At 45.7% G+C, this 13,678-nt stretch overlaps 1 protein-coding gene across 1 annotated transcript; it reads right to left on the reverse strand.

The window, feature by feature from the left end:
* Positions 1–12,557: 12,557 nt before the first annotated feature.
* LOC127059577 (uncharacterized) lies at positions 12,558–13,350 on the reverse strand. The gene is made up of 2 exons (XM_050974077.1): positions 12,862–13,350; positions 12,558–12,611 (listed from the first exon to the last, which is right to left on the reverse strand). The coding sequence occupies exons 1-2, from the start codon at positions 13,348–13,350 to the stop codon at positions 12,558–12,560; spliced, it is 543 nt and encodes a 180-aa protein (XP_050830034.1).
* Positions 13,351–13,678: the final 328 nt, after the last annotated feature.

Raw genomic sequence — 13,678 nt, forward strand, 5'->3', positions numbered from 1 at the left:
CTTCCAAAATTCTTCCTCCTCCCCCCACCAAATTTCCAATTTCATTGCCACCCTTCAGACAATCGATTCTCAGTCTCTTGAGGAGAGAGAAGTCCCTCTTGCGCCACACGCCTTCCATGTCCAGTGCTCTCACCACTGCACATGGATCAGAGCTGCTTCTGGGGTTTTTCATTTTAAGGATACTTTGACCAGTTCCAAAGGGAGCACAGTCCTTCTCCTTCTGGGACACTTGTCCCCCCCAAATTTCACCCCCTGGGGCCGAGGGGTCTCTTGAACAGAGATCGTCTTCTTCTTCTTCTCTTCTTCGAAGTGGAGGGCACCACCACACCCTCCTCACCCGTCGTCTCTGTTCACTCCTCCACATCACTGCACTCTCTTGGCTCTGAGCCATCGCCTCCCCCTAGAACGCAGTCTCTGTGGCACAGAAACACCCGTGGTTCTGCTGTGGCTACACAAGAAAAGTCCAGCCCAAAGCCACTTCATCATCTCCTCCCACCTAGAATTTTCCTCAACATCTTCTCAATCTCAACATCTTCTCAATCTCATCAACTTCAGGAGGACTCAGCTTTTGCAAGGTTCTCATCTTCCTTGGAGGGGTTAAAAGTCCCAGGCTCTCTGCCGGTTTACTTCGTCAACTCCCACGCCTGGCTGCCCTGCTGGGCACCCCCCCCCTTCTCCTTCACGCCGGGCCACTATCACAGGCACCGGCTCTGTCTCTCTCTCTCCCTCTCCGGGGGGGGGGGGGGGAATGGAGGATGGCTGCCCGAAGCCCTTGCAATGTTCTCCTCCACCCTTGGGCCCAGGCCTGGCCTACCTCTCTCTCCGGCCACATGGCTCCCCTCCCCCCCCTGCCCAGCCAGATCTGGGCAGGGGGGGGGGTCTGCTCACTCTCAAGCGGGACTCCAAGAGGAAGTTCCCCTGGGAGATCACAGCTTTTAACCCCTGTGTTCTCAGAGGCGTATCCTGCCCTCAGTGGACAAACCAGGTGCCAATATTAAATCTGAACACTGATTGGATTGCCCACACCATCACAAAAAACTTCATTTCCTTTCAAACCACGACAGATTCCCAAGGGAGAAATGCCTCAGGAGAAGCTCAGGATCTGACCACTTAGAAAAATCAGGTGAAGATCCATTTGTCTTACTTCATATGATGGAAGTTCATTTTTACCAATAATTGAAATGCATTTTCATACATTTTCTAAATAAACATATGCTCACACATTGAGCAGAGCCTTTCCCTTCTGAGCATCCCTTTACATTTCCTCTGCAGCCAGTCAATCCACATCCTTTAAATAAAAAGGATGAGACAAAAAAAACTCTTTGCTAGAGGCAGCTCAGGCTGTTTGAGACGGAAATAGCTGTTGGGATAAGTATATTCTAGAGCTCTACTTTCCATTAGTCTCCAGGCCGGCCATGCTCTCCTCCTCCCCTCACCTTTCTCACGCCCTGGGGAAGCCTCTCTGCCTGCCTCCTCTGCTCCCACACTGACAGAATCCTCACCCTCCATATCCCACACCCAGTGCACATGTCCTTCCTTCCCTTGACACAGCAGTGAGGGAGGAGCTGTGCCCTGGCTCAGACATCCCAGGCTGGAACTCTCTGCAAAGCCAGCTTAGCTAGAGATGAATGCTGTAGCAATATCTCAGGTGAAATCTCTTCACATGTGACAGTCCTTGTGGTCACCTCTGGAAAGGTAGCCCTGTGTTTCTGAGGAACACCCACCAGATATTTGTGTAGAAAAGATCTGGCTGGTCTTTCCCTCACTGAGACATAGCCCAGGGGAGAGGTGGCTCTCCCAGCCAGGCTTTCTCAGGCAGCTTCACGCTGTGATGAGGGGTGAAATCCAGTCCTGAGAGGGGCACTCAGTGAGGAAAATCATATGCTTAAAACCCTTTCAGACTTCACAAAAATAAGAGCAGTCACTGAAGTTACTGGCATAGATTATCTCTGCTGATGGTCCCTGGAAATGCCTGCATGTCCATCTTGTCAGTGGAGAAAACTCCAAGCAATTTCACCTGAAATCTCCCTAAGACTAAAGAGGAAGAATAAGGACAGTGGGAGGTGCATTGGCAGATGGATGGGATATAAGGAAGTTATCATAACTGTATGACATTGGAGCGTGAGAAAGCACCTTTTTATGCAATATCATAAAGAAATTTCAGCAAGGTATGTGATGCATGCCAACCAGCATGGCCCCAGAAGCTGTCCCTGTACCACCTGGTACTGGCTGCCTGGCAAGGAGCACTGTGAGACATTCAGTTTCTCTAGTAATTAAGAGCTTGCTCCTGCCAGCTGCTGACCATGCCCATCTTATGTCCCTTTTGGCTGAAGGTAAGGACAATCATATCTGCATGACAAGAAGCTTTGGCAGGATGACAGGCCATAATTTCATCAATAATATCACATTAAACATTTACATGGTAAAAAAAAATATCTGGAACTGAAAAAAAATTCAACACCTCTGTCCACCAATACACAAACCTCTTCATTTTCTTGCCTTTCTCTTGATCTGGGTTTTGAAAACATGCTGAAAATTGTGGGGAGCCATTCCAGACCCTGCATAATGAAAATGCAGTCTGTGGAACTGATGAATTGCAGCTTAGCTGTTAACTACAGGACATCCAACCTTTACTGCTGCCACAAGCAACCTTCTTGGCAGAATTTGGAGAAAACAGACAATGCTATACAGCAGTAGAAAGACATATCTTTATTAAATACCTCAAGGAGAAAGCTTATGTCTATATCATGCATGTTCTTGTCAAGAACAGTCTGGAGAATTTGAGACAACCAATGGACTCCTAATTTTGAAATGATGTCAAATTCAGAATACAGAAATAGTAATAGGATGGTAAGATCATGTTATAGTCATCTACTGTACAGAGCATCCTGTGGTATTCAAATAAATACATTCATTTTATAGTCCCTGAGAACACATTTGATCTGTGGAGAGTTGGACAGTTAGAGCTTTTGTTAATAGCTTGGAATGTTTTTATGCTGCAAAATTGAGAAAGCATTGAAGTCATTCAAAGCATGGACTACTTTGAGATAATCGGTTTTTTGAACACTCTTGCTACTTCTTCCATTCATTGACTGAAGAATATCATTGGCAGGGATATGGTGAACATGGATCAAAATCCTGGAAGACTGAGATTTCTCAGGTGATATCTGAATCATTGACCAGACATGTGACTGCAGAGATTGACAATGGGAGGAAACTGAAACACACAAATTTGCAAAGCAGGAAGCTGATAGAGCAGGGAAGATAAAAAGGATCTTGAATAATGTAGCAAACCACACAGACTGCAGAAGTAGAGTCATTCAGGCTGAAAACTTTGTGAGTATTGATGCTGTGACATTAAAGCAGATAATAGTACTGGGACTGGAGGGGATCTTGTTGCTTTTACTGTTTCATAGTGATGTGTAAATGAAGATTATTGGAGAAATAAACTTCTGTTCTAAACAGAATGTAAAGGAAATTTTATTGAATAGGTCAGAGACACTGGGGACCACAAAGGAACTGATGAGAACACTTCTAAACATCGCTATGCCTCCACATTTTAGACAGTAATGGATGGTTGGATGGATGACAAATGAGAGCACAGCATAGTTAGTACAAGGGAGACACATCAAAGCTACTGTTAAAGAAAGTGGAAATGGATTAGCCACTGTCTGGGGAAATCAGATATCAGAGCTAGCAGTCAGGCCATGGGACGGAGTCTGCAGGGTACAGACAGAAAAGACCATAAAGGTTTGTGCTAAATATTTGTCTGGCTTGGAAGGATATCAAACATCACTCTAAGAAAAAGATGAGTTATGAGTTATCTCAGAGGCCCTAAGTGTCTCCTAGATAAGTAATATTAGGAGGAGACTTGTCAGGTATGCCTTGAGACAAGTCTGTGAACTGCACTGGGAACTGGAGCTGTGTTAAACAGGTGGGTCATGTGCTCTCATGAGGGTGACCCTTGACTGTGCATTGATGATACAGGGGCTGCCTAATCAATATCTGGTTGAAATACATGGCAACTGTAATTTAGGACTTCAAGAAAAGATAGTTTTTATTTTTTGCTCTGTACTACTACACGGCTGATGGCTGCCAATGTCCAAAGCAATTGTTGTGACAGAGACACATTTAAACCTTTTCTTACCCTGTCACAGCAGTGGCCTCACTTAGCTTTCCCCCTTCTCTCCTTTCAATGACTCTTTTGTTTCTCACTTTGTTCCACACTAGCCAAAATTTTTTCTCAGTCACTTGTTTCCCCTTTACTGTAGCCACTGGCTTCCCTCACTGCCTTTACATAAATTCAGTCATGACCAAAAAGCAAGAACCACAAAGTGGACTTCAAGTTATATGGAGGGGAGGAACAGACACAGGTGAGGACCAGACACAAAGACCTGTGTCTTCACACATGTTTTGTAAAAAATACAAATCACTTTCCTTCATGGAGGGGCCAAGCTTCCCTCCTAGGAATCTACAGTAGAAATTTTTCTCAGAGGAAAAGAGAGAGAAATGTTTTGTATTCCACATTGCATGAAGTTAGCTAGCAATTAGTTGGGGTGAGCTGACCAAAACATCAAAAGGAACTGTATAGAGCACACACAGAGCTTTTGTGTCAAGAACTCTGCAGAGTGATTGCACTGTGCTTAGTGCTTGTGAGTCCAGGAAACCATCCATCTAACCAAAATACAGTCTTCCATCAGGCAGGATACTGGAACTAGGCAGATTTAGAATTATTGACATTTAGAAATTCATTTTCAGAGACAGGCATCAGCCAACAAATGGGAAATATCTAAGGCAAAGAGACTATTGTAATGTGCAAAATAAATAATGCACACACTGAATTATTTATTAATTAATTAATGCTGTCATAAACAAACTTTTACTGCCTAGTCTTTCAAAAAGTATAAACTCATCTAAGTAAAAGACAACTCCAGCTAAAAAGAAGGGAAAAATATTCTGGATATTGAAAGCAGTGAAGTAAAAAATCCTAAGGAATGTTTTTGCTAAACTTCCTACCTTGGGGTTCACAGAGGCTGGAGCTTCCCAGCTAGTGATGAAAAAGATGGTGTCTCTTGTGTAGTGATTTATCAAAATACTTCACAAAGTTCTTAACATACATTGTTAAGAACACAAATTCCTCAGTGGCATTTCAAACTAGTTATCCTAATATCCACTCATCTTTAATTGCCAGCGACTTCACTCAGGCCTTGTTGAGAGTTCTTGTCTCAAAGAGCAGCAGTGGCACAAGTATTTGTTAATGCAAACCTTTTTTCCTTCAAACACACCATTATGGAAACACGTTTCTATGAAGTGTAAGTTTTCTTACCTTAGAGTTGCTTACAGAGAGTTAAGCTCTTTATCTCCTTGTCTGCTAAACTCATAGTCCAAATGATTCCCAACCCAGTCTCAAAGAGAAATATCCTTCAGCTCAATTTTTGGGATCATGGGTTTTGGCTGAAAACACTTTAGAGAACTCTATTCTATTACAAACTCACACAGCAATGCAGGCAAAATATGAAAAGCCCTGAAGTGCAGCAGCCCCAACCATTCCTTGACCCCACTAAAAGTAAGCTTGACACATGAACACTTAGCTGTTCTGGCAGTTTCCTTGGCTGCTTCCTAACATGTTTTCTGAGGAATAGCATCTGGTGGAAAATAGTTTTTCCTCCCACAAAACTACAAGACTTTGAAATCTTTCCTATCCTGAGCTGGACAAAACCCAAGACTTTTTGAAGCAGTTTGTAGAAACCAAGAGATGCCTCACCAGCCAAGAGCCTGGTCTGAGGTGTTCAGCACTGACTGTCCTTCTCCCTGGGCTAGAAGACATTTGTTCCACCTGCCCCAAGGTGAGAGGAACCACCAATAAAGAGAAGAAACAATTATGTCTGCAAAATGAGCAATTTTCTTTAACAAGCATAGGACCTTTCACAGAAACCACCAAAACACATTCCTTATCACTCCCCAACAGGGAAAACACTTGGGAAGGAAAACAGTGAGTGCTGTTCCCTTGGCCTGGAGCTGGCAGGGTATGGATCCAGCCTTGGGCTTTTTTCTCATTCCAGGGGAGGGCTCTAATCCCAACCAAATGGGATGTTATGAGCAAATAGCCTGTTCTGTCCTAGAAACACTCCTCTTTCTCTCCCTTAAAATGAAGAAAAAGAAATTAAAAATAAAAATAAAAAGAGAAAATAAGGGAAGGGAAGGGAAGGGAAGGGAAGAAGGGAAGGGAAGGGAAGGTAAGGGAAGGTAAGGGAAGGTAAGGGAAGGGAAGGGAAGGGAAGGGAAGGGAAGGGAAGGGAAAGGGACAGGGAAGGGAAGGGAAGGGAAGGGAAAGGGAAGGGAAGGGAAGGGAAGGGAAAGGGACAGGGAAGGAAGGGAAGGGAAGGGAAGGGAAGGGAAGGGAAGGGAAGGGAAGGGAAGGGAAGGGAAGGGAAGGGAAGGGAAGGGAAGGAAAGGGAAGGGGAAGGGAAGGGGAAGGGAAGGGAAGGGAAGGGAAGGGAAGGGAAGGGAAGGGAAGGGAAGGGAAGGGAAGGGAAGGGAAGGGAAGGGAAGGGAAGGGAAGGGAAGGGAAGGGAAGGGAAGGGAAGGGAAGGGAAGGGAAGGGAAGGGAAGGGAAGGGAAGGGAAGGGAAGGGAAGGGAAGGGAAGGGAAGGGAAGGGAAGGGAAGGGAAGGGAAGGGAAGGGAAGGGAAGGGAAGGGAAGGGAAGGGAAGGGAAGGGAAGGGAAGGGAAGGGAAGGGAAGGGAAGAGAAGAGAAGAGAAGAGAAGAGAAGAGAAGAGAAGAGAAGAGAAGAGAAGAGAAGAGAAGAGAAGAGAAGAGAAGAGAAGAGAAGAGAAGAGAAGAGAAGAGAAGAGAAGAGAAGAGAAGAGAAGAGAAGAGAGAGAAGAGAAGGAAGGAAGAGAAGAGAGAGAGAAGAGGAAAAGAGAAGAGAAGAGAAGAGAAGGAAAAGAGAAGAGAAGAGAAGAGAAGAGAAGAGATTTTGTTTGATACATACACATCCTAGTGAAAGATTCTCAAGCCTGACCAGAGCAGGCAATATCTAATTAAAAGCATCTGGCTGCAAAATTCATGATGAACTCTGTTTGAAAACTGCCATTCAGAGGTAGCTCTAACCACTACCACCGCTCTCTCCAGGCTCCTCCGTGTTTGTTTTTCCATTTCCCCTGGTAAATTTGCACAAGGGTTCAAGGTCTGCTGCCGTGCGCGCACCTCTGCCAGCCTTGTTTCTGTGACGCGCACAGGGAGCTCCGGGGTGACCTTTGCAGTCCCGCTCCATCCCCTGCCCTCGGCGCTGCCCGTGCGCAGCCCGGCCCGAGGAGCGGCCTCGGGACGCGCCGCCGGAGCGGGATGCGGGATGCGGGATATGGGGTGCGGGATGCGGGATGCTGCCAAGGGACTGCCAATCTGATGGAGCAATGCGGAGCTGCTGGGGCTGCCTGACCCTCCGGGACAGTTTGTCACTTGGCCCCGGGCACGCAGCTCTGGGCGGATATGATTTCTTGGCTTTGCCCCCAGCACAGCCTTCCTGCCAATTGCTCCGCATTTGCATTCTGCTGGCGCTCCCGACAGAAAAGGCGCTGCTGCCACCCGCGCCAGCCGCACCTGCTGGTGGGTCACAGTGGCCCAATTCACAGCGCAAACCTTCCCAAACCTCAGCCTCCTACTGCACCTTCTGCAGCTGCCTTGAGGAGTCCTGCGTGGTGATCCCTCCCTGTTCCCTTCGCCCCTCTCCCAATGGCACATTGCACAAGTCAGCCATCCAGAAAAATAATTTTAAAGTCTGTGTTAGCTACTGTTCTAAATGTAAAGGGGACAGCAAAGGAAAGAAAAAGTCCTACTTAACTTTCAGATCCTTGGTAACAAAAACTTTGTTGATTCTATAACTAAAATATTAGGGAAAGACCATCAAAAAATGAGATTTCTTTGGATGAATAGGAAGCTCTGCAGAAAAAAAAGAAAAAAACCCACAAAATTAGAGTGGGATAAAACAACTAGAGTGGGATAGACAACTAGAGTGAAGTGAAATCCACAGTGGGATCAAGTGGTTGGCAGTGACAAAATTAAGAAAACATAGCTGAAGAAACACAGTATTTTAGGCTTGATTTTCATTAGTAAAGCAAGTGTGCATGGAAAGTAATCCAGACTCACTGTGCACCAGCTGCTCTGAGCCAGCGCAGTAAGGACAGCCCAGGCACGGGTACAAGCTGTACACAGCCCTAGGGCACAGTCTATCCACAAGTCACTTCTGTCTGCACTTCACACCACAAAGGCAATGCAATTACATGTGCTCTCGCTTTTCCTCATCTCTTTTTTTTGGTTTTCTGTCTCCTTTTCCTTAAATTCTCAGTCTGTAACTTTAAAAAAGCATTACATCACTTAGTACAATGTAATTAGCTTAAACAAGGGAAATCAAATTTACTAGGAGGAAATCCTGGTTTTGCTGTAATGCTTCCTGCTTGTTCTGGATATTACACTCAAAAAGATCAGAGGGAGAGTACCTGTTTCATCATCAGTATGTTTTTCCTTAAAAATCTCTGGACATCAAATGTATGCATTTGCTTCCCTAATCATCATTTATTCATAGCCTTACTGACTGGCATCTAATGACATCAAAAAGTCAACTTTTAGCACATGACACACATGGTTTAGCCCCTTCCAGTTCTTCTGCAGGAGGTTTACCCCAATGGCCTACACCAGTTTCAGTAGTGTTGCCCTCTTCATTAGCCCACCTTTTTCCTCTACAAGCTTTCTTCCCTCAGTGCTGCTCACATTTCAAAGCACACAGATGCTACGGGTGAGGAATTCAGCTCACCTACCCATCCTTTACCTGCTGCTGGGGGCTCCCCTTGCTGAAGAGGCTCAAAACAGGTGAAGCAAGGATTCCCTGGGGATAGGAACTGAGGGAGCAGTTTCTCAGCATCTTTTGTAGAAACCCGTTGCCTTGGAGTGCAGCTTGCAGCTGGCCAGCTGTGCTGCTTCAGTGACCCATGGAGATTTGGAATGTGCCTCTCTATCTCACACCAGTGATGGGAGTGCAAATAGACCCCTCTATGCTGGTTTATTAGGGGCAGCAATGCAGGGAGCTCTGCTCCAGCTGCAGAGCTGACCAGAAACAGGTGTTCAGCCTGTGGGAAGCCAAGACATGAGCTTATGTTAGGCCATGGCTCCTTTGCCAATTCCATGAATGGCCCAAGAAATTTTGTTGGTGTCACCCTCTCCCTGAAGTCAGCTTGGTTGCTTGTAGAGAGGCAGCACAGAGTCTCACCACACTTGCTCTCAGGCAAAGTGATCTCAGCTCTATCAGTCTGCCTTTCCCAGAGGTGTTTCCTGCTTCACCTCACCTCATGTGTTTTGTTCTGCACAGACTATGACAGGATGTATCCTATCCCCCACTCTGGCTGTCGTGCTGTGCTCCAAGGGGCTGTCCCTCCAGGATGAACAGGCAGTGACACAGGAGAATAATCAGGGAGAACAGCCTGTTCCAATCTGTATCAGCCATGTCCCACTGGTGCCCAGTGGCTCTCACATGTTGATGCTTTTCTCAAGGCCCCCTCTGGTCTTAAGAGATATTCTCTGGATCTGCCACCCCTGCTCACACCAAAGACAAAGCTAGGGAATTTTGGAGGGTGCTGCTCAACAAAACTGGACTCCTGCCATGCCTTGCTCAAGCCCTGCCCTGTTCACATATCCCTGGACAGTCACGGTGGCCCTATATCAGGCAAGGGGTGTTTGCTGTCCAGGGTGGCCCTGGCCAGGCTCTCATTGCTCATTGGTTCTTCATGTATTTCTCTTGTTGCATGGGAAAAAGCATTAGTCTCATTGTTCTTGGGTGCTTTTTTATAGAAATACATTAATTTGGACTGAGGAAGTTAATCACCTTTTGCTAAAAATAGGGATGACTGCAGTGCAAACCGAGCAGCCAGATAGATCTGTGGTGATTTAGTGTTAGGGCCCACTCTTGGAAGAACAGCTAAATATTCCAGCTTTCCAAAGGTTAAGATACATGTCTAATCATGATCCATTTAAAGAAAATAGTTCAGACATCTAATACACAGCCAAAAGTGAAAGGTTCTCCTTAAAGACAAGCAGACTGCTGCCCATCCCAATGTCCAGCACCACTCACAGCCCCCCCAGCCCTGCAATAACTTTCAACATTTTTTGTCTCTACAGCTGAGCTTCTTTGTCCTGGCTCAGTGCCACCATGCTCTGCCACTCACTCAGTGCCACTCACTTTGATGAGTTTATGCCCAGGAAAGGCAGGGCTATTTCAGGGTAAGAGTGCCTGAGTGGGGCTAAAGGACTTCCCAGCACCCATCTCCATTCTGCCTCTGCTTCTGCAGAGCATGGTGAGCCCAAACAGAAACATTAAACTCTTCATGTTCCCACCACTGTGCTTATAAAGAGAGAAAAATGGGACATCCTCTTCAAGGCACTTGAAAAATCTGCAGATGAAAAGTGCAATAGAAGAGCAGAGAAATGGAATAATGCTTTCTAACTAGCACTTTGGGAACAGAGAGATGTAAAATTGCTGGATTCTAATTTGAAGTGATAAGTTGAAAACATTAATTTTTTTCTAGGTAAGATTTTTAAAAAATTGTCAAATTACAATAGGAAGTATTAAAATTCATAATATTGAAGGATTATGAGCATAATAACATGCACTATGACACAAACATCTTACTGATGTCAGCTTGAACAAAAATCTGCATTTTCAGATCTTTTTCTCTACATGTATCTGGAAACTGAGCAGTGACCCAGCAGCTTTGCCATGTGGCAGTGATGTGAAACAGGTTCTGCCCCTCACACCTGACCCAGAAGAAAATTGTGAGGTCAAATATTGCCTTACCTCTGGGAGTCTGACATCCAAGACATTCCGATGCCCCAGAATTAGATGGAACAGCAGGTGCAAATAAAGAAAAAAAGCAAAGGAAAAAAAAAAAAGGAAGATTTTCCAGCTCTCTTGTGTATTTTCTCTGGAAAAAACACATTTAGGATGCTCTGCCAACAGTCAGACACTTGCATTGTGTAAGGCTGACTGGTCCTTGTGGATTGCTGTCACCAAGTACAGACAGAAATTTGTAATGTGTATACAAGATGGGCTGCCCAGAGATTTGCTTAAGGGTTTGTTCTGCAAAGCATGTCAGAAGTGCTGTTCTCTTTATGCATCCAGATAATCACAATGTGAAGAAACGAACAATATAATGATATTATTGAATTATCTTGTTATGTTTGTGACAGAATATTGTGATAAAATCAGCACATATGTTGTGGTGTGGTGCAGACTGGGCAAGCACGATGTACTCAGCCTTCATCCTGGTCTTTGGCCTTCAGAGGCAGTTTTGGCACCATTTAGCAGCTTTAGAAATAACATCACCTTTGCCTTCTTAAACTAAAGTCTTTCTGACCTTGTGTGATTGCTACTCAGCTGGGGACTGAAATAGCCACAGCCAGAAGAAGGTGCCTTTGGTGGTTAAGCCAGCAAAAGCAACCAGGGTAACCAGTGCGGAATGCTTGGGATGCCCCCGATGTTGCAGCTTCCTGCCTGGACAAACGAATACAATCTGAGCCCAGAAGGATATCAGATGTGTTAGCTCTGATTAAAACTGTTACCTCTCATTGTAAATGCTCCTCTCTAGATAAGGCACAGGCACAGGCAGCTGGCAGTGCCCTTAGAAATGCCTGCAAAGACTTCCCTGAGTGAGAGATTCATCTCATGTCCCTTGAGAGAGGGATAAACCTGTTTCTCTGATTTAAAGCAGAACTGACAGTTATCCATTATTCCATCTAGCAAAGAATAAGGAATACGATCCCAAACTTGAAGCAGAGGCATTACCTTTTTCTCACCCAAACCAATGGTGCCTTTCCATAACCATATCAACAGCCATAACAATGTTTGCAGCCAAGGCTGGATTAATTAATTAGTAACAATTAATGGAATCACATTGCAGAGCCATCAAATTCCAGAATTGCTTTTTAAATTGAATTTCTTTTGAATTTTCCTAGGAGGTACCTTTCTTAATCTCTTGTTCCAAGTGATAGGTGAAAAGTCTTTTTTTAAACTTCACTATATTACTAAAAATAAAACTAGCAGAGATGAACTTTGAAGTATATGTAATTGAGTCTCATGTGATCAGAGGATCCAGTGTTGACAAGGACTCTCTTACTTTATGTAAGTTAAATGATGATATTCTCAGCCAGTGCTAGTGGAGAGCTGGTTATTGTTTGCAAACAGCATAAATCTGCTCTTGATTTGTAACACTGGTGGGTCACCTCAAGAAACAAACTAAGCTAATTTTGGATTTGGATTTTTAATACATCGGTTTAGACCTGTCAGCACATTACAGTAAAATTTTATGTTAAGGATTTCACTGAATTTTATGACAAATCCTAACAGAGAAGCTGGAAACCTTGGGTTTCTAAGGTGGAAACAGTGTTTAGCTTTAATGCTATGTGCTATTTAAAGACTTTAAAAAACATTTTCCAGAGCTGCACTGGCCTCAGATATTGCCTGGGAGCGAGCCTGCAGCTGTTTGCTTACAGTACACGCTGGAACTGTGCTACTTCCTGGGGGGCAAGTTGGCCCCTTTTTGTTTCACGGCGGCTGCATTTTGCTGAACGCAAATAAAATAAATAAATAAATAAATAAATAAATAAATAAATAAATAAATAAATAAATAAATAAATAAATAGCGTTTGCACGACCTTTGGTCCCGAGTGCAGCCGCATTCCCTGTGAGCACTCAGGAACCTGTCTCCTGCTCCTGCTGCTGCTCCCAGCGCTGCTGAAGCTGCCCAGCAGCCCTGGCACCTGCCTGTGTGCTGCAGAGAGCGGGGCTGTGCTGGCATGCCAGGCTGCCACCACCACTGCAGGGCTGCCACTCCACTGCAGGCACATCGCTGCATGTGCAGCCAGCACTGCAGGCACACCGCTGCATGCGCAGTCTCCACTGCAGGCACACCGCTGCATGTGCAGCCAGCACTGCAGGCACACCGCTGCATGTGCAGTCTCCACTGCAGGCACACTGCTGCATGTGCAGTCTCCACTGCAGGCACACCACTGCATGTGCAGCCAGCACTGCAGGCACACCGCTGCATGTGCAGTCTCCACTGCAGGCACACTGCTGCATGTGCAGTCTCCACTGCAGGCACACCGCTGCACGTGCAGTCTCCACTGCAGGCACACCGCTGCATGTGCAGTCTCCACTGCAGGCACACCACTGCATGTGCAGCCAGCACTGCAGGCACACCGCTGCATGCGCAGCCAGCACTGCAGGCACACCGCTGCATGTGCAGTCTCCACTGCAGACACACCGCTGCATGTGCAGTCTCCACTGCAGGCACACCGCTGCATGCGCAGCCAGCACTGCAGGCACACCGCTGCATGCGCAGCCTGCCAAACCCAGCCCCAGGGAGCAGGGGAAGGGCAGCACAGCTGCTGTTTTGCCTCGATGGAACCAGAGAGGTTTTCTAGCACCATGGCAGAAGTGGTTTTTTGCTCCTCTGTCTCCATTGCCATAAAAGGAGGAGAAGAGCGCTTTTCCACTCCCCAGAAAAACTGTGGCTAAAAACAAATGAAGGATTTTGAGTCACTCAGTAACAACGATGGATATCAGATAGCATAAAGTAGGGATCATGCTGTTTGTCTTCTGCATTCTCTGTCAATTGATTCATTGCTTTCA

Source organism: Serinus canaria, chromosome 4 (assembly GCF_022539315.1).
Source record: "Serinus canaria isolate serCan28SL12 chromosome 4, serCan2020, whole genome shotgun sequence".
Classification (NCBI taxonomy): Eukaryota; Metazoa; Chordata; class Aves; order Passeriformes; family Fringillidae; genus Serinus; species Serinus canaria.

Bases quoted from the DNA above. Each gene is read 5' to 3' on its own strand.
- LOC127059577 (XM_050974077.1), bottom strand. From the start codon at position 13,350: ATGCAGCGGTGTGCCTGCAGTGGAGACTGCACATGCAGCGGTGTGTCT. The intron at 12,612-12,861 runs GTGGTGGCAGCC...ATTTGCGTTCAG, and splicing joins GGAGTGGCAGCCCTGCAGTG to CAAAATGCAGCCGCCGTGAA.